Source organism: Daldinia caldariorum (assembly GCF_022478825.1).
Source record: "Daldinia caldariorum strain CBS 122874 unplaced genomic scaffold F4812scaffold_10, whole genome shotgun sequence".
Taxonomy (NCBI): domain Eukaryota; kingdom Fungi; phylum Ascomycota; class Sordariomycetes; order Xylariales; family Hypoxylaceae; genus Daldinia; species Daldinia caldariorum.
In genome coordinates this window covers 462,828-487,274 of record NW_025953046.1, presented here as the reverse complement: position 1 = coordinate 487,274, position 24,447 = coordinate 462,828, and the positions used below count along the sequence as shown (strand labels likewise).

The window sequence follows — 24,447 nt, the reverse complement described above, 5'->3', positions numbered from 1 at the left end:
TTTTCAGCTTCGAGCTAGCGCTTGGCATTACTCATGGTTATACATTATCTTAAGCCTTTTTCTTTCAGCCTCGAGCCGACATTTTATGAATATTGTAGGTTTATGCTCCATAACGTTAATGCTCATCCGTTCAAGCTTCTCCCAGCGGTCTGCGAGGAGAGACTTATCGAAAAAGCAATCGCAACTCGGACATGAACATGTCACTCTGGCGTCAAAAATCTCGAGACATACGAGACAGGTGGAATTGATAGTACATTTCGGACAAGTATTAACGCTGGGGCAGCGACGTCCGGTACGGTGGAGGACGTAGTCAAGAATCCAACTGAATCTGTGCCCACATGCGTACGATGAGGTGCCTGTGAGTAGCTCGGCTCGTCCGCAAGTCGCTCGAATCGCCGAAGAACGACGTGGAAGTGGGTTCCTCGCGTCATTCATATCGGACTAATAATAATTTGAATGGTCCAGATAATACAATATAAGGAGAAACTGAAATGAAATGGGCAAAACGAACTTGATAATTGCTCGAGATCACTGTTAAGTATCTAATGGTTATAGATTAGTACAATAGCATAAAGTCTTTATATTGGACTGAAAAGGCCTTGTTCAGACGTAAAAGATGTGGGAAACAAAGGAGACAACAGTTATTCTGTGCAAACCTTTGTTCACAGGCGTCCCTCTTTTTTGATGACAGTGATGCTAGGTAAATAGTAACAGTAACAAACCCTCGCGAGGTGGACTTCCATTGCATAGGCCATCGATTTTAGGTACTGAACTTGTACATTAGCTTCTTCTAATAACCCATAAACAATTTAGAGGACGGACTGAAACTAGATTAGCAATACTACTATCATCAGGAAGAATGTTTCTTCCCATTTAAATACTATTATTTACATTATACTGAGAAGGCATAAATTTATCCCACCAATAGAGGGTAAGAAAATAACCTGACTATAGTGCATCGCAATCATGAATTTTAAGAAGCTGGGGAGTGGACGGGGGGGTTCCCCTTTGGTGGTAGCTAATGTTATAAGAATGGAGATGTATGTGTACGTGCTATAATCTCGTTGTTATTAGTCCTTAGGTAAATAAACTGAGAAAGCTAAGGATTCGGCCTCTATGTTCATATTCTCTCTTTCTATAGTCGGCAGATATCCTACCCTACCCCACATGTAGACTTGGGGTTTGACTACCTACATGATAGCAAGCTAGGCACACCTTCATTCCCTTACTAATAAATACCTCCTCACTTCCCAATACGGCTTACACAATCATGCGCCCTCATACTCTTTGCAGGGTACCTTCAAAAGACACGGAACGGATACGTTCGCTTATATGGTCGCCCGTCCGCCTTATTCCCGTATAGCAAGCGGCATCACGGCCAAGCGAGGGGCGGCGCACGATGGATATCGATCCTCAATCGTACATTCTTTCGGAGGAAGAATCGCGAAGCATTTTTGAGCGAGATATCCTCCCGTCCGAACTAAGCCATCTCTCGGCGGCGACGCCCCAGCCTAGCAATAGTAATGAGATCGTCGGAGATAGAACCCCGCTTGCGGTCCTCCTCATCGGCCAGACAGGCGCCGGGAAAACGCGCGCCGCGCCCGCGCTCAAGGGCGCCCTAACCCGTCTCCGGGGCGCCTCGCGGCTCGCGCACTTCGTCGCGGACACGTACAAGACGTTCCACCCGGCGTACAACGCACTCCTGGCCTCGCGCCCCGCCCTCGCCTCCGCGGCCACAGGCCCCGACGCGCGGCGGTGGCTCGCAACGGCCGCGTCCCGCGCCGCGTCGCGGCGCGCCGACGTGCTGGTCGAGTCCGCGGCCCGGCACCCGGGGGACTTCGCGGACCTGGCGCGGCTGTTCCACGCCTCGGGCTACCGCGTCGAGGTCGCGGTCCTGGCCGTCCCCGCGGCGCTCAGCCGCCTCGGCATCCTCGCGCGCTTCTACGAGAAGCTGCCGGAGGCCGGGCCGCGCGGCGGCCTGCCGCTGCGCTTGACGCCGCGGAAAGTCCACGACGAGTCCTACGCGGGGGTCCTGGAGGCGGCGGCGTTTGTGGACTCGTCGGGTGCGGTTGACCAGGTTGTCGTTGTTCGAAGGGATAGCCTGGTAGCGTATGCTAACGAACGCATCAAAAACGTCGGTGGTTATGGTAATGGCTGGAGGCAGGTGCCGAGGACTGCTGAGGCTGTGCGGACGGAGAGAGAGCGGCCGTTGACGGCTAGTGAGAGGACAGCTGCCGAACTTAGCTTACAGAGGCTTCGGAAGATGAATGTGCCCGGCCTCGAAAGCCAGTTGATAGAAATCGAAAGGATGTTGGAACCCCTTTTAGTTGCTCCCCACGATTTAACACAGATACCCCTAAAACCGCTCCCTCTCCCCAATTCGATCCACAACGGCAAAATCAATATTGAGATAGGTCTCAGTTTTGGAAACATACCTCCCATGTAGTTATACTTAACCCCCTTTACTTAAAGCTGTCGGCCGATGTAATCGAATTAGCTCTATAAGACTAGCGCTTAGCAGCATTATATAACAGTTTAGGCAAATATAGCTGAAATAAATGTTAGGATTAGGTATATTCGAACTTAGAAGCATTCTGGCACGTGACGGCGGACCATATGCCATCAAACCGCCAAACCGCCAAAAATTGAATGACATAATCATAAGGCCTTTGTTTAGCCTCCGTTTGGCCTCCGTTTAGCCTTTGTTTAATTCTTTTTCATTTAAATTTTTTTTTTAAAAAAAAAAAATAAAAAAAAAAATAAAAATAAAAATAAAAATAAAAATAAAAATAAAAATAAAAATAAAAATAAAAATAAAAATAAAAATAAAAATAAAAATAAAAATATAAAAATAAAAAATAAATGAAAAAATAAATGAAAAAAGAAAATTAAAAAAATTAAAAAATTAAATGTTACGAACCAACAGCCGAGGAGATCACGTTCAGGCCTGGGAGCGGGGTCTCAATACCCCTTGGTACGGATAAATCTCGGAATAACCTCATGGAGGGTAGTGATCTGGGTGATCTTGAGTGATCTTGTGTGATCTTGACCAGATCAACCAGATCACACCAGATCACATAGAGATGCTATAAACGATAGCAACAGGAAGTAGAAGAGGCATTTCATATAACTATCGAACGTTTCTCATGTATCTAGTCATTCATATTTTAAGCTCTCTAGCTATCAATCTAAGTCTTATATCTAACCCATATAAGGGGAAGGACTCCAAGCCTTCCTGACGAACACTTTAACGTTTATTTGACACTTGACTCGTATCGTTACTGTTTACCTGAAAATCAAGACCCATCGGCACTACACTCTAACGGACCTGAGTGTAGGTTCGTCACAAATAAAAAAAAATAAAAAAAAATAAGAAAATTTAAACGGAAGTTTAACAACAGCTTAACGGCGGCTTAACGGCGGTTTAACAGGGGTTTAATGAAAATTTACCTATTTTATGATTATGTCATCCAATCTTAGATTATGTCATGTATTTTTTGGCGGTTTGGCGGTTTAGGGCATATGGCCCACCGTACACGTGCATATAGAGGACAGCCACATACTTATTTTTTGGCGCTCGGTATCTCATTTTAATTAACATATCCCACTTATCCAACCCCCTTTTTCATCACTATCTAATCCCATGTCTATCAAACATGATTGCACGCTAGCTCCTCTACATGCTTAATACATATATCTAAACTCGGGATTTAGATCGCCCAACTCGCCCTTTTCGTAATTCGACAACCCTACGTCTCTAACAGCCTTCTTTCTCCGTTGGTTTTCGCGGTAGATCGAAATGAGATACAAGACCGACGCCAAGCCGCTCAAACATGTGAATCCAAGGCAGATCGAATAACCGTTCTTGAAATAGGGGGCATCAGTGTTGATAAACGCGAATGTAGCTATGATCCCACCAATGTTGCCAAAACCAATTTGCCACCCTGTACCTATAGCTCTGCGATGATGACCACCAAGGTTCATACTAAACCAACAGACGGTAATGGGTAACACGCTGTAAGTGCTCATCGTAACAAGACATAACATCGCAAATTGAACAGGTGTGTTGTCGTGGACGCTGAGCAAAACGCCGAAGGCTGTAAGACCCAAGGCAAGCGGCGCAAGTGCGAAAGCTGCACGGTGGTGCATCCAGTCGGATAACACAGCCGTTAGTAGAGAAAAGCCGAATGATGCAGCCCAAGGGATCACGCTGTAGAGCTGAGTCTGAATAGCATCGTAGTGATATGTCGAAATGATGGTAGGCGCGAAAAAAGCGTAACTGTATGCGGGAACGATCAATCCAAAGTACATGAAGCCGCCAAGCCAGACGCGATGGTCCTTCATTACGTTTATAACATCGCGGAAGGTCGTCTTGCGATCGGCAGCATTATGGCCTTGGTCAGCTTGCAGGCGAGCTTTGATATAAGTCCGCTCCTCTTCAGTCAACCACTTAGCTTCCTCGGGGCTATTACAGGTTAGAATCGAACCAGCTACGCTTAAGACCACAAGTTCACTTACAAAGAAGGGAAAATAAAATAGAACACAACCGCAACTAGACATGTAAGGATTCCTTCAAGTATGAAAATCCATCTCCAGCCATTGTATCCACGAATACCCTGCACTAATCAATTGTCAGTAAATCCGGATTCTTCTTGCTAGAGCGCGGGCGAAACGTTTTGAATGGAGTGAACACATACTCTTTCCTATAGCAGAGGCCAAAAGACCTCCAAAGGCTCCAGCCAAAGAAGTGGACGTGAAGAATAGGGAATAACGCTTTTGCGATTCACTTCGCTTGTACCACATGCCTGACCAAGAACGAACGTTAGCGACATATATTCATAGGATAGTATTATGCCATATTATCCTATGTTGAGGCTACGTACTAATAAGGTAGAAGCATCCTAAAATCCACATTAGCTATATTCAAACATTATAGTTTAAGAACTTGTTGCTTACCAGGAAACATTCCACTCTCGAACAACCCTAATAAGTCGTGTAAGTATGACGGTCTTTTAATAATTTGAGTGTAAGGCCGTACCTAGGAAGAAGCGTGTTGCAAGGAGACCTGAGTAGTTCTGTACAAGACCTTGACACAGGGACGAAATGCCAAACCCCAGCATGCAGGTAGGGAGCCATATGCGAGGTGAGAATCTCTTCAGGAAGATATTGCTAGGAATCTCGCAAATGATATACGGCACGAAAAATATAGTTAACGCTAAAGTCATCAGTATCAATATCAGTATGAAGTGTCGGTATGAAGTATTTATTTCTAAGTAGTGTCTGCCTACCCGTATTATATTCGTGATTCTCTAGATGTAAATCCTCAACCAACCGGAAAGATCTCGCATTGGCAATGTTGACTCTGTCTAAGAAAGCCAGCAGATAAAGAATACAAAGGAATGGTATCAATTGCCAGTCGACACGTGTCATGAGCTTCCGCTCCGTGGTATGAGGAGGACATGGGACGTGAAGCTCGTCATCCTCGGAAGCGGCAACGCCGGGATGATAGGTATTGCTCCCAATAATCTCCTCTACCGGCTTATCTGAATCGCTCGGGGCCGAAGCTGCATGAACACCAGAGTTAGCCATCACTATACATCAAGTCTGGCGCTGTGCGACCAAAATATTCCGAAGCTCTGTTCGAAGACGCGGTGCAATACGTGGCGGAAATTTGGAGTTAAGACACGGAGATTGGAGAAAATTGCCACCTACGGGGAACCTTGCCAATATGCATTTTTCAATCCAAGGGATCAGAGACAACCGGCGCAACACCATAAAAGTGGCAAATTTAAGCAGTAATTGACTTGCGCACTCGACAGGAACAATAACGGTAGGTCATAAGAGTAAGTACGAATATCGGCTCCCAAACGATGAAAATTTATAGCGAGTCGCGCCGCTGACGGGGGCTGGCCGTTAATATGAGTCGAACTCAGGCGGTCGACGATCTCCAAATACAGGAACAGGAAACCTTCGCGCGAATTCGGCCTTGGCTCTCGAACCTCTTGAGCCTCAAACCCTAATACTCCATACGATAATGAGCCTTCAAGAAAGAATCTTCAGAAATATGAGATTTGGAAGCCGATGTCGCTTTATCAATATGAGTTTATACCTGGTCAACTGGAGCCGCTAGACAGGGTCAACTGAAAGGGGAAAAGACCCAAGGGTCCGGCTCGAGTTTGTGCGGGGAAAATTAAAAGTTGCGGAGAAGAAGGGAATAAGACCCTGGAATGAGAGCCAGTTGACCACTCAGCTCTTTTCTAATGCGTATTATTCTCCCGAATAGCTTACCGCGGCAACTGTGTAGCTGGATATATTGACGAATCTACGGACGAATCCTTAGATCCATCAACCCTTTTCTTCTATCCGGCATGAGACACACTTCCGAGGACCCAATCAGAGGTTCGCAAACAAGGGCTGAGTTGTCTCTCTTGGTGTCAATTGGTTCATGCCTTCCCCCCTCTTGATGTCCCTGAAGCACATGGTCTCTCTACCCCAGATACGACTAAGGCATAGGATAGTATACGAATGGGGCCGTTCCGATTCCGACCCGACCACATCGTCCGGAATCTCGGATGCCGTGGCCTCACATGTCATCAACTACGGGTTGTGCCGTAGTAGTCATAATGTAGTTACCTACCTTAGGTACCTAAGTAGGTATATATATTAGTATATATTAGTCGAGTAACAACGTCGAACCTAGAAACATTAGCACCAGCAAATACTTGAAAGCCTTCGACAGTGCCGAATGGATGGGGATAGCATTTCCCTTTTTTTGGCCTCTCACTCCTGACTAGTAGGGGAATGAATTGATGTGTTATAACAGCAGCTTTGGGAATACAACCATGCTAGCAGGGAAATTTATTTTCCATGTCAAATCGGATAATGTAAGTCCAGTGTGTTGCGACGACCAAGACTGCCTCTTCGTGTTCGGGTTCTGGCGCAGGAGACCGCGAGGCGAGGAATGAGTTGTTGGCGTTTTTGAGGTATTTGATCGAGTAGGAAATCATCGAGCTTATGAATGCTAACGATTAAAAGTATACCCTTGTTGTGCCACATTTAGCTAGGAGCACCGAGCACGTCGTCCAAGATCATAGCGGATCAGGTATTTAATCCCAGGACCTTCTACTAACACAAAACTTTTTTTTGGACCTATCAGATTTACAAAGTGCCGAGTACCGAGCTGAAAATGAAATCGCGTGCCACAGACTCGTTCGTCTTCAATAGCAGCTGTATCAGGAGTGTTACAAATTTCCCTACTCTTGTCAAATGATACCTACCTACCTCATAGAACGGATGCATTGAACCGTTCGCCCAGCTCAGTAGCTGCCCCCGTAAGATATTGATATTACGCTAGGTAATCGTCATAGCAGATCGAAGTTGCGTGATTGAGCTGCGTTTCCTCTCTAGGTTTAGTTGGATCTTGATTGGACCAATAATAACCCCCACGAGGGAAAGTTGCCCTGTACGCTTATTTCGGGGACGCCTACTCGGCGTGTCACGTTAAATCGTAGACGGTCGTGTACCTAGTGTTTAAGGAGGACGAGGAAAAGTTGAAAATTTTTTAAGAAGCTAAGGTTGTATGTAATAATAATCTGAAAAGAAGCCATAGTGATACCACAGTGGGACGACTTCTTAAGGTCTTTGCGACGAAAAAAAGGTACCTTAGGTAGGTAGGTACCTACGAGTAGCCACCGAGTCGAAGGTATAATAGATATTCGACGTTACCTTAGGTACCTAGGTAGGTACAGGTAGGAAGCAGCATACCTATACCTAGGTAACGAAGGTAACAAAGGATTACCCTGCTCGGTCAACGTTTTAGACTCCTTTGAGTTAGAAGGTTGTGTTGTACCTACCTCTGATGGGAATAATCAATAGGCGTAGCTTCCATCCAGTTGAGCATAGCAGGGCACAGCAGGGTATAAACAGGGGTATAGCAGGGTATAGCAAGGCAAGTCGCGATTGCAACATAACAGCTTTTAAACTTATCTTATTATTCCTTCTTCCCGTCATCTCAAAATATAGTTTTCTTATATTTCACTTTCTTTCGTCTCATCCCAGTGTTTGCGCTCCAGGTTTATTTCCGTTTCCGTTTCCGTTCCCGTTCTTACATGTTTTACATGTTTCTCTCGGTCGGATCATAACGTCATATCTCCCTGTTACGTATACAATACCATCTTTTTTAAGATTTGAGGATTAGTTAAACTCTCACTCCCGCTCACGCCGCATTCTGATCGACAACCGCCTATTTTTTTATTATTTTTTTTGTCTTTATTTTTACAGTATTCCGCCCATTCTTAACCTCTTCCAAAGTTGTCGAGATGAAGGCAGAATACTCGGACGAACCGGTAACTTATGACACCCACGAGGCCACCATACTCCATGGATGGTCGGCTTGGTTTGGCGGTCCCGACGTCAAGATAGGCCCTCGTATCGCTCCTCAAATAGCGCCGATCACCACCGATGCTCACGACTCCTCCAGTAATCTCAGCAGTGATGCAATCCTCAACAGGCAACTTGAAGAAGAAGCCGGTCATGCTATCCAGTATCGTACTTGTAGCTGGCAAAAAGTGCGTCCAAGAGCCCAAGCTTTAAGCCAAAGCCAAAGCCAAAGACATGCCATCAACTAACAGCTTAACGTAGACGGCTGCATTGTTGTTCTCCGAATATATCTGTCTAGTGAGTTTTTCAATTTTGGGGTCTTCATTCTAGGATCGATCCTCGGGTTTTTTTATTAAAAAAATTTAAAAAAAAAAAAAAAAAAAAGATTGAAATTGAGAACTAACAAGACACTAGGCAATAATGAGTTTCCCTTGGTCATACAGCGTCCTCGGACTAGTCCCAGGGTAAGCTTTTTTTCTAGTTCCGGAGCACCTGGTTTAGTCGAAGCGTACCTGTTACTGATGTACCATATAGGCTTATCCTCACCGTAGTTCAGGCTCTATTAGTTTTATACACGTACGCTATCCGAGGTCTTGACTCGTAATCACCGAGTATTTCTGCTAACCGTTCGCCATTTAGTTCTATCGTATTATGGGAGTTCTGTCTGCGACACCCCGAAGTCAGAGACGTATGTGATATTGGCCAGATGCTATTCTGGGGCCAGAAATGGGCATGGTATTTCACGGCCTTTATGTTTATCTTGAACAACACGTTCATCCAGGTAAGTCGATACTCCTTGCCATCATTTAGGGTGATAAAATCCAACCAATTCATAGGGGCTCCACGTCCTCGTCGGAGCCAAATACCTTAATACGATGGTTGGCCCGGATGCTGGTATATCTTGTCAGACAGTATCTTTCGGCGCCATTGTTGCTGTCATTTGCTGGTTGTCGTCGCTGCCTCGCACGTTTAGCATGCTTTCGAAGATTGGAACGGCATCGGCGGTGTTCACGTTCGTTTCGGTCATCCTTGCAACAATCTTCGCCGGCATCCAAGGCCATCCAGCAGGTTTTAATGCAGAGCCGGCTACGAACCCTGCTACCGGCGCAGCATTACCTTTCGGTAACCCAATCGTCACAGCCGTTCCTGTTCTTGGTACTACGTTCGTCTCCGGCTTGGGAGCTTTTCTTAATATCAGGTAAATCGGACTATTCCCTTCACGTGATACGTAAAGCTGACAGGCGTAGCTATACTTTCATTGGGCAAATTACGCTTCCTAGTTTTATTGCCGAGATGCGTGAGCCGAAGGACTTCCCTAAGGCACTTTGGGCATGTACTATTCTCGAGATTATCGTTTTCAGCGTCGTCGGTGGAGTGACATACGCGTTTGTAGGCAACCAGTATATGACCTCGCCTGCCTTCGGATCCTTAATTCCGCTATACAAGAAGGTTGCTTTCTCGTTTATGATTCCCACGATTATATTCTTAGGTGTCCTGTACGCCTCGGTCTCCGCTCGATTCATTTTCTTTCGAATTTTCCACAACTCGCACCACAAGAATGAACATACCATCGTTGGTTGGGGCACTTGGACTTTTATTCTATGTATGATTTCCACGGCCAACTTGTTAAGGTTTACCATTGCGCTAACGATGTCTTAGTCCTCACTTGGGTTGTCGCCTTCGTGATCGCCAACTCTATCCCATTTTTCAACTCTCGTGAGTTTCATACGATGCTTATGGGTCTTTAGGGTATAGCTAATCAGGCAAATAGTTCTCTCCCTCATGTCCTCCTTATTTGATTCATTTTTTGGTTTTATCTTCTGGGGCCTCGCTTATTTTCGCATGCGAAAAGCCGACGGTGCTGTCGCATTACTCAAGGACCGTTCATTCCGCGGATGGTTCGAGGGCATCCTCAACATTATCATTATCTTAACTGGTCTTTTCTTCTTATCAGCCGGAACATACGCAAGTGTCCAGGGCATTTTAGATGAATTTGCCCTGGGCACGGTTGGAAGCGCATTCCAGTGCGCAAGCAATGGCATTTAAACAGCATTTACACTTTCGAATAGAACAGAAGATACCCCGGGCGAATGTGCATACGAGCAGGATGATAGAAGGGAGGGATATTATCACAAGCCATACAATTCATAGATATACGTTAAACTTTGGTTAAAATTTGGAGTGGGTGCTGCAGTCTCAATTGAGGCCATGCAATTCGAATAGCTAGAATAATAACTAGTATGATTATAGAGCTATCTGCAACAATGCAGGAGAGATACCCAGGTTTTGGAATAGCTTAAAAAGATCTGCTGAGTATGACTGAGGATTACCCCAGAAGACCACCTGATTACCCAAATGTCATAATATAGAGCTCCTTGATAACTTATACTTATCTCCCCTAGGTTGCGTAGAAATCGATGACGACTGTGCCGCTAAGTGAACAACAATCCATAAGACGACGGCAATTGATATCATTCTTCCATCTTAGATAATAGCCGTCCTACAAACCTTATACCATAGAGATTAGATAAAGCATGTTCGAGGTTGAGACAAAAAGTACGAAGCCCCTTATTTCCATGCCACGCTTAGTGTTAAGCTGGAGACCCTATGTGATGATCTCTTACCTTTCATACGTCGTCGGTGTCATGTTTTGATAAAGCAAGAGTAACGACACTATCACGTGGGCGTGTTAGACGAAGCACAATAGTTGAGGTGAAAGAACCATGTAGTACGAATATAAGTAGGTGGGTAAGTAAGGTTGCACTTTGTCATTCCGAACTAGAAAGATTAAAGACAAATAATCATCATCCTTTCAATTAATTTTCATAGCCACAACATCACGTCTCTTGCTGCAATATGTGTGTGTGGTCTAAAGCTAGGTAAGCAGCCTCAGAGCCAAGTCGTTAGCTATCTAGGTAGTTTTTTTCCTATTGTTGCTATCCGCCAAGAAGGATTAATACGCCTCTGCAAAATGCGTCGTGATTACATTAGGTAGGTTAGGTACATATACCCAACGGTCCAGCGCGATCTGCTGCCTCCTATTATATCGCCGGCTGACACAATACAACACTCAGCAATCATCTGCTTGCATTACAGAGAGTCACACATAACATGTGCAAAGTTCCTGCACGGTTTCCATCTCGCTCACCAGCACATTCAACACCAACTACTCCGGGAAAATAAGGACGGCAGTACACAACAGTAGAGGCGGCAACAAGAAGTCGTCTGGACGACACGAGATAGCCTCTGTATATTGAACGGTATGGTCATCAAAAGTTGTCCCCACCTTATGATACTTTTCAACCCCAAGGGGACGCCTCAAAAAAACAAAAACAAAAACAAAACACAGGCCTCGAAAAAAGGCACTCGAGATTCGTCGTCGAAGTTTGCTAAACCGGACAAAAGTATAGAATTCCACATTGCAACACGCATAACAAAATCAAAAACAACATACAAGCCAGCCTTGAAACTAAGGGGTTAGGGGAAGGGGTATCCATAAAAAGAAGAGAGCATATCCTCTTCTCCTAATTTTTTTTATCCCGTTCGAACCGGGTCGTCATGAGCATCCCCCAATTTGAAAATAAATCGTCATCTCCTTTAAAAAAAAAAAAAGCCGCATAAACTTCGTCAAACGTTGGGAGTGAGGCATTCAAACCCATCATCAAGCCGATTCCATAAACCCACGTTTCCATCCCACCTGTTTTTCCAGAGAAGAACCCCCGACAACCTAAAACTTGAAGACGAAGAAAAAAACGGACCGTTATTCTAGTTCTCCAAAAACATTCGATCTACTCTCTTGTTCGGGCATTGCGGAGGTTTGGGCGTGTCTGGTTCACCAGCCTAATTGTCATACCCCAGCAGAATAGGCCACCATCTTGATCCGAAGTCTCTTCCTCCTAGGGATGTGCAGGCTTCTCGTCGTGCGTCGTACGAGCAGGCGGTGGAGAGCTCGGTAAAGGAATCTCGTGTGGCTCTCGTGGCTCTCGTACAGAATTCATCTCGGATGTCGGTGTTGCAACGCGAGCAGGAGCGGGACTTGTGGGCGCTCCTTTTTCATCTATACTTCCCATAGTCTCCACACTTCTTCCTGAGGCCAGAAAGCTCTGAACTTGGTTCTGCACTTGATCTCTTGGAGGGGACTTTGTGCGTTTAACCTCTATATTCTCCTTCGTTTCCCGATACTTATTCTTAATCCATCCGATAGGACCTTTGAGCTCTTCCTTCTCCCTAGTTCCGGCCTCGCTTTCCGCTAGGGCTGCTGCCACATCCGAGGACTCGCCGGTCCAGCTCTTTCGTGGTCTCTGTCCACTTCCAACCGAGGATGTGCTTAACTCGGCATGGGAATTGTTGCCGAGATTATGGGCTTGCTCACTTGAGAGGTCCTCCTTTCGTCGGGATATACGCCATCGATGCTTCTTCTCCTTTTCGGCCGCATCTGGAGAGGAAACGAGCGCCACCCCCTCCAGCTGCTCTACATCGGAACCCTCATTAAATGACGAGTGCAAGGACGTCGAAGGAGAGGTCTTGGTCTTGAGCGTAGTGCCGTTTTCTGTCTCGGCGTGGGCGGGACTTGCGGACGGGACCTGGGACGCCCGTGGTGTAGGCTCTGAAGGCGTTTCTATAGAGCTACCATTCTCTGCATTAGTAGGACCCGGGTGGCGGGTTTTCTGTTCTATCGGATCCGAAACTTCATGAACGGGGGAAACTGCCTCCGAATGGGGAAGCGAGACGGTCGAACTTTGTGCACTGGGGTTGGTACTACCGGGTAATCGCTTTTTGCGTAGCTTGTTAGGTTGTCGCCTTTCACCTTCAGCAATTGGGGATCGCTGGAAGAGACTCTGCAGATTCCTTTCCCTTAATGGGGTTACAATATCGATAGGAGGGCCTAATAATCTTTCCTGGCTTCTTCCAGCTGATTGTGACCCTGCCGCCATCGGAGTTAAGAGTTGCGACGTCGCAGGAGACTGTTCGGTTACAGCTGACGCTTCTTCAGCTACCGTAGGAGGCGCGCCCGTAGTAGGGCCAGCGGGTGAAGGGGAAGATGGAGCTACCGAGACAGTGGGTGAACTTTGCCGAGGTTGGAATTTTCCGGAAGGAATATGAGGCGACTTCTTAGACGGAACCGTATTACTTCTTGCAAGCCCCCCGTTCGGCGTCAAAGCAGGACTACCTGGTGTGGAAGCACCATTGGAGTGGATTGAGTGCCGCGATGATGTGGAACGATTCCGCCGAATCATGCCATCCCTACTAACACTCTCGGCGCCAGCACTAGCACTTGAAGCAGATCTTGTAACGCCGGTATTGCGGTTCGGTGTCGCAGGCGTGACAACCGTCGGTGGGCCCTTTTCAATTTCCTGCTTAGTCCTCTCATCCGTGCCAGTACCTTGCATACCGATTAAGAAGTGATCTTGATTTTCAATCAAGAATATAATAACGCATTGGTTGAGTCGGTATTCCTCGGGTGCCATGGCATGTTGCGGATGCGAAAGCATTCCAGGCTGGAAGATGGCAGCTAGATTTTGGGCTGTCATTCGATTTTCATCTGCCTTGGCAGCAAAAACTGCGAGCAGATCCAAAATGTACAATAGGAGTTGTCGGTTGAGGGGGGGCAGCTCCTTAATAAGCTGTTGATATTTTTCTATAGCTTCAGCTTCGTTGAAATTGTCAACGAGTTGGGTACCTTCAGTGTCGCCGACCGCCTGCTTCGTGTGCCCACGCAAGGGATCTCGGAATCGTTCGTATAAATCTAGTGGAACGACGGGTTCTGGCAGGTCATTCAGGTACCGTCGGAGGACATTGGCAGCATCATGGACTGTATACCCATCCCACACAAGACCTTTACCATATCGATCGGGCGAGTCGAATTGTATTTTAAGCTCCTTAATGCGCTTCTCCGAGCCGCTGAGGCGGAATATTCCTTCCACGCCGGTAGCTATTATGGACCATTAGCTGAAGACTGGACACCTTACGACTTTGTTGCTAACCTTTTTCTTTTAGAAAAACACCACATTTGGCCACTACAATTGGTACGTATCCATATATATAGCTTTTACCGTCTTCGTCGACAAGTGAAATAGCGACGTTCGCGTATGTAATGCTTTGTCGTAGAGGAACACCAAATATGCCCTTAGGTTGTGATTCTATTGTGACTTTCAAGTTAGCAAATAAGCTTCTTACTGTGATCTCACTGTGCATTTCTTTCTTCTCCCTAACTGCCAAAAACAAGGTAGCTTGCAGGGCAAACCTGCTATTAGGAATACAGGCTGACCGTTCTGGATTACTCGACATATATGCAAGGCGGTATGGCATTTATTATACCAATAACGACATTTCAAGGATGGGGGTAGAGGACTAGTAGCTTGTGGGAGAAAGTTGAATAGAAAGCGATTGGCACGCAGGTCGGGTGAATGTTATGATTGCTGCTCTTACCTTGAGACTCTTGGTGTCTTGACCGAGTTTGAAAAGCCTTCCACCATGATTTCAGATCTCGCTTGCTTGGAGGGGAGGCAGGAGTAGTAGTAGTAGTTGTTGTAGTTGTAGTTGTAGCTGGCGGATGTTGCGGTGGTGAACTCATTTGGTGATGGTGATGTGTTTGTGGTTTTGACGGCGACGCAGTGCCGGCAGACGTCATGATTTATGACGCGCGGGCGACGGTGACCGCGACCGTCGGCAAGATTAAACAAGATGTCGTGACGATAGATGCGCGTTGATTTTGTAGGCGTTTGCCCGGGAACGGGGTTTGTGTTGGGGGAATAAGCAGTAAGATGAAAAAAGAAGCTTCGAGGTAGAGCGTGTAAAGAGTTGCGAAGACAAAGTCAAATGCGGGCGTCTGTGTGTGTGGGTGTAGGTTAGGTGGGTAGGTTGTAAGGTGGGCAGCAGGGCGGTTGGTTGATTGATTGCCGGTGATAGAGACCGGCGACAGGGCAGGCACAGGTATTACAAGAGGTACCTACCTGACCTAAAGCTGCTACCTAAAGCTGGCTAACCTAGCCTATTAATGAATGTCGGATCTAAGCCAAATGTTTCAGAGCGGGCTAGGACCTAATGAATGACCTAAACAAAATGGGACTTGAACAATTTTTGACCCGTCGGTGAACGGGGACGGGGAAGGGGAAGGGGAAGGGGGGGTCGTCTTTAGCGATTTATATATCATTTAACGCATACATATACGCATACGCATATGTATATGAATTTTCATTTAAATTTGTATTTTAAAGAGGTTGAAGATGAAGATGAAGTTGAACGCGGCGGCGTCAATTATGGGGATATTAGGTACCAGATGTAAAAGTTGACAAGAGAGAAACTAGGTCCGGTTAGGTTAGGTTGGTTGTAAGCTTTTGGTATTGTACATACCTATATTACCATAAAAGTTAAGGTATCATATTGTGGCTTAGGTACCATACTGGGCGTAGAATACAATACATACAGTGCACATCACTCTACGATTGTCACTGTCTTTTGAGTCTGGTACTAAAGTTAGAACAATAGATACTAAAAACCTACACCTACATGTTTATACCTACCAGGTGTCCATCCCGGGCCCATCCTCGTGCACATCTTCCGTTTAGTCGGTAAAAGATATAAATTTGTATCAAGCTCTTGACAATCATAGTAGTGTATGTATACCTCGACATAGACATACCGATTATCCGTACCATTACCCACACAGGTTATATGAGCCGTTTCCTTCATCAATATCATTAGCTCCAGAGCCCCTAAACTTCATAAGCTTCATACCTGCTTTAGAGCTTCAGAGCTTGAACGCTGCCTGTTCGTCAACGCTGCGAGTTTCACCGCCGCCTCTAACTTGATCTTTCTTTTACACTTGGCATTTCCATATTGGACATGGCTCAAAGTTACCAGCCTCGTATCTGTAGATGTCCCATAGATATAGGCTCGAAGGCTAGTCGAAGTAGAGTTGAACCAGAAACTCTCTAACTAGGTAGTGTACATGTACATACCTACCTAAGGTACCTACCTCCTGGTAAGGACTCGAAGCTTGAACAGATCGTCTAGGCCGTATAAAGAACTGTGCTAAGCCTCCACGTTGCACTAAGTCGCTTCCGGACCGCGGTACCGCCAACCCTACAATGGAAGAGCCTAGAGCCGGTCGAACAAAAGGGCACCGTAGAAAGGAAAGGGCATCAAGGGGGATCTAAGACCCACGCGTCTAGAAGGTATCTTACATACCTAGTAAAGTTCTCGTATCGTTCCAGACAAGGTTAACGGTCTAGTTCTGAAACATGGTTCAAGATGCATTTAAACGTTAGTTTTCTTCTCTTTACGGCAGCTAAGGCAAAGTAACCTACTTCCTTAACAAGTAAACTATCATAGGTATTCTATTATTAGCTCCTACCGGTATCATATGCCTATCGGATAGAGGTATGTATACCTTGCCTGGCCGAACATCGCCTTACCTTAGGTACCTAGGTGTAAACCCGATATTTAGCTCTGTGTATGGAGGTAACTTATAATAGGTATTGTACGATTGTACGTTAGGTGATTGATTCAACAGCTAGTGTGACTACTTAAGCTGGCTATTGCCACCTTACATAGGTAGGTAGTATTCGATATGCCAGCCGGTTGGGTTATCATGCTGTCAAGCGTCATATGCTACCGTTTCCAAGTTTTTGATAGGATAAAGTGGAAGATGGAGAGATATACCCCAACCTGCTCAGCCTCTTTAGCGTCTCTAGTGTACAGGACCTATTGACAAGCGCGAGCAACCAGGTACAGGTCGTATAGTGTAAGGCTAGGGAGAGGAGAGGGGGCGGGTCGCAGACGTATTGTACAATACAATACCCTACACACAACAGTATCATTAAAAACACGACCCATCCACTTTTAAGCCACCGCTACATACACACATACCGTTCGCATGAGCCACACCTTTTAACAAGTTCTATCATATTTGCATTTACTCTCCAGTCAATTGAAGGATGCAAAGCCTAAAGAATACATCTCTGGTTTCGCCTCAATTAGAGCTTTTGAATGATATAATTTTTAGCTGGGTGAATGTTTTATTTCAAATGTTATTCGAATATACACTGTACATGTAAGCCGAAAGAAGCTCGGAGGGGTATCACGTGATACCCCCAAGGCCACACAGAAAGATATTACATAATATCTTTTAAAGCTACATACACTTCTTCTAATATACTTATATTCCAAATCTATTTTAATGATGCAAAATATAAAAATTACATTATTAGTTTCGCTTCAATTAAGCCTTTCCAATGATATAAATATCAATTACATATATGCTTTAAATGTAAAGAAATAATGTTTTAAAATGCAATTGGTGTAAATTCTGTATGTGGTTGGTAGTGCGACTAATCCTAATACAAATTAGTATGTGTGTGTGTCAGTGGCTGAACTGGTGTCAGAAGTGGATGGGTTGTGTTTTTATTATTTTTGGGTCGTGTTTTTAATGATACTGTACACACAATACCCTACATTACCTGAACACTGGGGACACACTGGACAATACACAAGCAGAGCACAAGGCCATTCATTACTGTCAAACTGTCCCTCAAGACCCAAAGGTTCCAAAAAATGACGTCGATCTCCCCCTACCAGCCCTCCAGTCCTTTCACCGCGTTGTTATTGTACAATAGCGTAGCATCTCCAAGAAAAGCTAGGGTTGGGGACTTGTCCCTTTTGGCCAGCCGAATCCAGAGCCTCCTTCGCAACATCTATCCTATATCCGTACTGGCGTCTCAATGCAGCTCCTCAAATGCCTCCCATACCCGTGCACACATACGGAAGTACGAGTCTTAACTTTCCAATGTTGTTTTGATACCCAGGAGAGAAACTCCCGAGTGTCTCCCCCAAAACGAACATTGCTGGCTCTGAGGTAGCTTTCAAGCCCGCCACCGATCAGCGCAGGCAATACTTCATTTGTTTTTGTGTCCTCTCTTTTTCTCTGGTTATGTCCTAAAATTAGTAGAGTTCCTGTTTCTCAACCACCCCCCTTCCCCTCCCTCTCCCTTCTGGGCCCCCTTCGCCGTCAAAACTCCGGCTGGTAGCCGCAGATCGTCGTCTTATGCGACGGCGGCTTTTAGGTACTATTACGTAGACGGACATGGCTGGCGGGTCACATTGTTCAACCCCAGGTACGGAAGCATCTTGGACTTCCGGATCATTAGCTTTTTTTTTTTTTTTCACATGGAAAGCTTGCCCCGCAGATCGTCCCCTTTTTAGTATAATACCACATCGCGAAGCTTAGCTTTACTACGTACTTTACTACGTACGTACGATACATTCTGAGGGAGCCCAGTGCGTTCGTTCATCACTCATTAATTGACATCTCTTCATCTTGGCCAAGAGTTATATGCAAAAAGAGGCGATAGGATGCAAATGTCTCTTTTAGTCTGACAAAGCCAGTACGAAGCTCAAGCTTGAGTGGGTAGATGAAGGGGGAAAAAAATAAGGGTCCGACCTAAGAAGCTCACCTAGCCGATCCGGCTAGCGACGATTAGAAGTATCTACCTACCTGTAGGTGGTTAGGCACATATGGCGATATCTAGATGGACGATATGATCTGAAGATGATACTACCTAGATTGATCGATGTAATACGAAGGGTAGTTCAGGCACTAGCTCCTCGAACAAGACGTCATCGTGTTATACACAAAAAAAAGATGTCTTACTTAATTAAGAGAGCACGCGCACATATGTATGAATGTCTGTCTTTTCAGACCCGCATAGTTCCTCAAAAAAATAAATTAAAAAATATTAAAAAAATTGATGCCCCATTCCTCATCCAAGCAGATAGCATACCTAAAATACATACAGTTCTAGATCCGATTTCTCAGCTTAAAGAAACCGGGAAAATTCTTTTAAAATTCCTTAATAATGTAACAAATAGAGCATCCAGATCATTACCCTTTTAAATTGACCTTACAAAGTCCAAAGCTAGTATTAGGTAGGAGGTAGTCCAGTTTCGACTATGACAGTGGAATATTCTACGAAGTTTGGAAATGCCAATGAAATAAATACTCAAAACTTAAGCTCGTCCTAGTTTTCAACTGTAGTTGTAGTTTTATAGCTCCAACTAATACACACGTTTACCCGTGATTGACATATATTAACAACAATTCTTGTTCAATGCCTTGACAGAGCTGACAGTTGAAGTCCACATGCAGTAAATTACATAGGAGGTATGTAGGTACCTAGGTTCATTCGTAGGATTAAACCAAAACAATAATATTTAAAATAATCTCTCTACCAAACGTCTCACTACGGAGTCGCATAGAAGATAGCCAAAGCATCGTCAATTTCCAGGTTGTCCGTACGGTAACAAGAATGGCAAGTCTGCCGCATACATGTATGTAGGTACAGAGGACGCCGTGGTCCCAAATCTCTCATGCAACCAAGCCCTGAGCTACTCTAGCGAAGGAACCCATGATTTACCGTAAGCACCGACCAAGACACGCAAAAAAATCACAATGAAGCGGAATGCGGCCGATCCTTTCCCTATCCGCGGAACACTCCGTGTCCACCAAAAAGGGGTATTCGGCCGCCGTGGGAACAAAATGCAAACATGCCTGGGGAAACCTGTACCGTCCGTATACAAGTTTACGACGACCAAACCACAAGATGTGATGCCGTGTATTTATACCCCCACCCTTACGCCAGAGATTTGCGACAGATACCTCTGCGCTGACACGCAACTTACACGGAGGGCCAAGTAACGCCCTCCCAATCCAACCGGCATGTGCCCGAGAGACCCTAAAGTTTTGACCTGCGAAATGAAGAAAAAAGGGAAAAAAGGGTGGCCGGTCTGAAGACAACCATAGAAAGGAATATCTGGATGCCTTATACATATACCGAAAACAAAATGAAGTCGCCGCCCAAAACGCCTAATCATGAATCCCGTCGAGAACGATGAGACCAGCCATTGCTAGTCATGGCCGTGGGATTAGTCTTAATAACAAAAATATAAAGGCCGCGGGGCTTGAATAGTAGTAGTGCAATCTTTTTACGTGTCGTCATACGTCGTGAGAAATGGTGTCCCTTTAGGTGATCAAGCACCGATAGGAACACTCCGCGGTGTAACATCGCCGCTACGTTTTCGGGATAGGTCTTGCTGGGCTTTCGAAGCATTGGCGATCATCTGCAATTTCTTTCGAAGGGCCGTAAGCCTGCCATTGATCATGTGGATCACTAGAATGATGAGTTAATCGCTGTCTTCTATTTGATGGGTTAGGGAGATACATACTCTTATGAACAGCTTGCTGATCGTCCGGATTGATATCGGATGCGCCTTCGCGAACTAAATCGCGTTCGGCCTTCGAAGAACCAGACAGCCTGCGTTTTGAGAGGTCTTCGTCATTATCGAGCACCGCTTCAAGCATTCGAATAGCGGTTAAATATGACAATTCACATCCACTCAAATCTTCGTTGGCAATCTCGTTAATAGCAGCAGCACGACTCATTTCAAGCGCTCTTTCATACATTAACTTCTCGGCGCTAAGACCAGCAGTCAACACGATGCCATCCGTGCTCGAGGTACCAGTCGGAAGGAGTTCCAGCTGGTGGTTTGCAGGGTGGCTTGGATGGTCCTCTGGTAGCTGCTTCTGAGCTTCGAGAAGCTTTAGTCGCACTACTTCAGCCTTCTCCAACGTCTCGTTGAACCGTTTACGGACCCACTGGACAGCGGAATTGACCCTTGATATTAAGTTCTGGGCGCTCATTGCATCGCGATTAACAACGTGCTGCGAGGAACTAGAATCAATGCGATTCCTGCGCGTCCACCAGATATTTGCAATGTCCATAGACCTAGCGAGAAGCGAGAGAGCTTTCACGTAAAGTACCAAAGCCTCCTCTGAAAGTGACACGATCGCCTCCACTGTAAGACCATCGTCTTCTTCTAAAACCACCTTCTCAGCGGGCACTCCGCCTAAGCCATGATCCATCGAAGGTGCCAACGGGACTAGCTGCTTATACTTTACTTCGGCAAAGCCCCAGACAACGTCACTTCGTGTCGCATAATCTTCGATGCACTGCGCGACACGTAAATCTTCATCAATGGGACCACCTTGACGTCCATCCGTAATGAAGCCGACAGGAGCGGCTGGAGTGGGATACGCCGGAAATGCATTATACGGGTTTGGAGGGGATGTGCCTTTGCCAAGTAAGTGCGGTGGATACTTGAAGCCGAAAATCCTCAAGCTCGCATCTGAGATCGCATTATAGATTGCAGAAGTTGTAGAACTAGGGCTGCCAGACATATTCTTTTCGTAGGAGCCTCGCCGATAATGATCGGGTCGTTGCCTGCCTTGCGCTATTTGGAGCGCGCTGGACGGCTGAGCAGGAATTGCGCCCGTTGTTGAAGTCGGCGTGCCCTGCTGAGTAGCACGACGAATAATTTGTCCTGACCTAGAAGATGCCGCCTCCGCTTGTGCTCCCTTAGCAGCCAGCTCATCAGCAAATGCGTTCACCTCCACGTGTTTCTTTTCTACTACAACGTAGTCTCGCTCAAAAGCAATCTCCTGTGCAGCTCTTTCTTCTATTGCAGTGCGCTCTGACCTAGTTCTACTCCTTCTGGATTCTTCGTAAGGTGGAAATTGGCCTTGCGAATAATTATTGGCTGAAGCGTTAGACAATCCGCGCTGCCGGCGGTCTTCGCTATAGGCGCCTCGTGCAGGTGCGGAAGTGGAAGGTTTATTTTGCGGTCGTCGAATACCCAGGCCCGGCGCGATCTCGTCCCTAGGGGATTGGGCTGTACGAGATGCGCCTTGAATCTGTGGATCCCGGTCCTCAAACTCGGCCGGCGACGCTAGAGGCGACGATCTCAATGGCCTCTCGCGAGGCGACGAGGAGCTATTGTCCTGACCTGCTGCGTCTGATTCAGTGGCATAGCGACGATGAGTTGACATGCGTCGCGGGATTACATCCGAGTCATCAGTCCGCGAGCTGGCGCGGATTTCTCTGGACGGAACTCTCTTGACTTTGGGTAAGTCATCTTCAACTAAGCCCGGGATTTCATCTGAAATGACCTGATGGCTAAAGAAGTCCTCGAAGCTTAGCCTTTCTACAGGGTTACGCTTCAAAAGCGCACGAATCAATGCCTTAAGTTCCAGGCTAGCTTGGCAATCCCGCGAGAACTTGACTTGTGCGTCAGAGCTTTCGATTTTCCTGAGAAGTTCAACGTGATTACCAGCTCGGAATGGTGGCCTGCCGGATATCATCTCGTACGCAACGGTGCCAACAGACCATAAATCTGCTTTCGCATCGTATCGCTCGTAGCGCAGTATTTCTGGCGCCATATAGAGAGGAGATCCGCAAAGCGTCTCGGCAAGAGACGTCGCTGGCAGAACACGGGCGAAGCCGAAGTCCGCCAATTTCAGCATGGGTAGAGATTGCAATCCAACAGCCGGTATCAACGAATCGTCGCTAGCACTAAGGATAAGACGGCCGCTGTTCGACTCTCTATATTGAGGTGATGGAAGCAGCAGGAGGTTTTGAGGTTTGATATCCCGATGAACAAAGTTGCCTTCTCGAAGGAACTTCAAGGCGCTAGCAAGTTGCTTGAGGAAATGACGGATGACAACTTCGTGAAGGCCAGCACCGGGAGTGCTAGGATATTTTCGCACCATATCGCGAGTTGGAAGAAATGTGGCGTGGGCATCTCGCTTCTTTATGAATAGTGATAGATCCCCCAATTCGCAGTATTCCATAATAAGATTGATGTGGGTTGTGGACTCGATGCAGTCATGAAGGGCGACAATGTGCGGGTGTCGTAAGTTCTTGAGAATCTTTATCTCACCGTAGAGGTTCTCTTTCAGTTTCTTGTTTAATCGCGCGAGTTCAACCGATTTGATCGCGACCAAGGCGTTGGAAACCTGTGGCATTTCCATTAGCTAGACTGTCGTCACCTCGAGTATGACTCACGATCATTATCAGGAACCGTGCGACCGTCGCTGATCCGAACTACGTGCATTACAGGAACACCAAATTACATCTCTACAGAGAAATAAAGTACGAAACATATCATGATTAAACGGGCGTTTAGGGGTAGCCTTGGGGATACGAACCTTGTGCTTGCCCATATAAACCTGGGCGAAGCTACCTTTGCCTATCTCGGAACCAATGAGAAACTGACCGATGATATTATCAGCATTTCGAGCTCGTCGAGTAGATGAGCTCGGATGCGTTCGAGGGTCAGCCATGGCTCCCTGTGTAGGTTGGCTTATGACAGGAAGCTTGGTTAATGCAGCCCGGGGGCTTATAAGGGAATCGGGATGAGGTCCGTAACTCGAGGTATCGTCATGTACACATGTAGGACAGGTACGAACGAATGGGGCTGCGGTTTGTCGATGGAAAAGGGGGTAAAGATACCACGAGGCAAGGCGTTGAGGAAATCGAAGAAAGGAAGTCCAGTTGGGAAATTCGCGTGTCTCTAAACTTAAGGCTTAGGTCAGTTGGGACCTGGGACGTCAAAGTGGATGTAAATGATGTACTCTGTAGAGGCAGGGTATCCGATAGGTCTGGTCGGCGGAGAATCGAGGCCCTTTGGGGACAGGAACCTTGAAAGGCGGGGATGTGTCTGTGTCACCTCGAATGACAGACACAGAATGATTTTAGGCCACAAGGGTTACAGCGATGGGAAGATCTTGTGTCTCGTTCGTGTCTCTCGACAACCAGACAGACAGACGGACAGACAGACAGACAAGACGCTTTGCTCTGATGTCCCAGGTGTTGAACTAGGGGGGGTGGCAAGAACAGGCAACCGTTGAAGGAGAAGAGGTAGAGGAGTCAGAAGCGGAAGTAATAGAAGTAGGATGCAGAAACAAGAAGCAGATCTAATGTAGGTCTACACAGTAGGTCTACCAGAATAGGTACCTACCAGGTATAACACAAGAAACCTGACGTATGAACCGTAGGTAGACTGTAGCTGTATGTAGGTACCTGGTGTGGTGAACAAGGGGGGGTACTCAGGGGGGAGGGGGGGTTGATAGGTTGATAGGTTGATGGGTTGATGTGCGAATTGCAAGGGAGTAGTTAATGATAGCTGCGAAGTTCGCGAGCGGCAACTACCTGGAGGCTAGAGCTGCAGTTCCGG

The 24,447-nt window shown here is 46.3% G+C and overlaps 5 protein-coding genes across 5 annotated transcripts; 2 read left to right on the top strand and 3 right to left on the bottom strand.

Moving 5' to 3' along the window:
* Window positions 1-917: 917 nt before the first annotated feature.
* F4812DRAFT_465226 (zeta toxin-domain-containing protein) lies at window positions 918-2,778 on the top strand. The gene has a single exon (XM_047938420.1). The coding sequence runs from the start codon at window positions 1,400-1,402 to the stop codon at window positions 2,444-2,446; it is 1,047 nt and encodes a 348-aa protein (XP_047789438.1). The 5' UTR covers window positions 918-1,399; the 3' UTR covers window positions 2,447-2,778.
* A 655-nt stretch (window positions 2,779-3,433) lies between these two features.
* On the bottom strand, window positions 3,434-6,056 carry F4812DRAFT_50159 (MFS general substrate transporter). The gene is made up of 8 exons (XM_047939144.1): window positions 5,713-6,056; window positions 5,289-5,564; window positions 5,039-5,215; window positions 4,957-4,983; window positions 4,884-4,901; window positions 4,698-4,805; window positions 4,519-4,621; window positions 3,434-4,465 (listed from the first exon to the last, which is right to left on the bottom strand). The coding sequence occupies exons 1-8, from the start codon at window positions 5,732-5,734 to the stop codon at window positions 3,685-3,687; spliced, it is 1,512 nt and encodes a 503-aa protein (XP_047789437.1). The 5' UTR covers window positions 5,735-6,056; the 3' UTR covers window positions 3,434-3,684.
* A 1,923-nt stretch (window positions 6,057-7,979) lies between these two features.
* Window positions 7,980-10,777, top strand: F4812DRAFT_431317 (transmembrane amino acid transporter protein-domain-containing protein). Its single transcript, XM_047934425.1, has 9 exons — window positions 7,980-8,567; window positions 8,641-8,676; window positions 8,794-8,843; window positions 8,914-8,955; window positions 9,019-9,160; window positions 9,216-9,577; window positions 9,627-9,982; window positions 10,039-10,095; window positions 10,151-10,777. Exons 1-9 carry the CDS (start codon window positions 8,319-8,321, stop codon window positions 10,423-10,425), a joined length of 1,569 nt encoding a protein of 522 aa, XP_047789436.1. The 5' UTR covers window positions 7,980-8,318; the 3' UTR covers window positions 10,426-10,777.
* A 1,396-nt stretch (window positions 10,778-12,173) lies between these two features.
* Window positions 12,174-15,284, bottom strand: F4812DRAFT_50121 (uncharacterized protein). Its single transcript, XM_047939143.1, has 3 exons — window positions 14,809-15,284; window positions 14,364-14,519; window positions 12,174-14,311 (listed from the first exon to the last, which is right to left on the bottom strand). The coding sequence occupies exons 1-3, from the start codon at window positions 15,008-15,010 to the stop codon at window positions 12,276-12,278; spliced, it is 2,394 nt and encodes a 797-aa protein (XP_047789435.1). The 5' UTR covers window positions 15,011-15,284; the 3' UTR covers window positions 12,174-12,275.
* Window positions 15,285-20,306: 5,022 nt separating this feature from the next.
* Window positions 20,307-23,409, bottom strand: F4812DRAFT_49972 (Serine/threonine-protein kinase ATG1). Its single transcript, XM_047939141.1, has 2 exons — window positions 20,602-23,409; window positions 20,307-20,546 (listed from the first exon to the last, which is right to left on the bottom strand). Exons 1-2 carry the CDS (start codon window positions 23,240-23,242, stop codon window positions 20,407-20,409), a joined length of 2,781 nt encoding a protein of 926 aa, XP_047789434.1. The 5' UTR covers window positions 23,243-23,409; the 3' UTR covers window positions 20,307-20,406.
* Window positions 23,410-24,447: the final 1,038 nt, after the last annotated feature.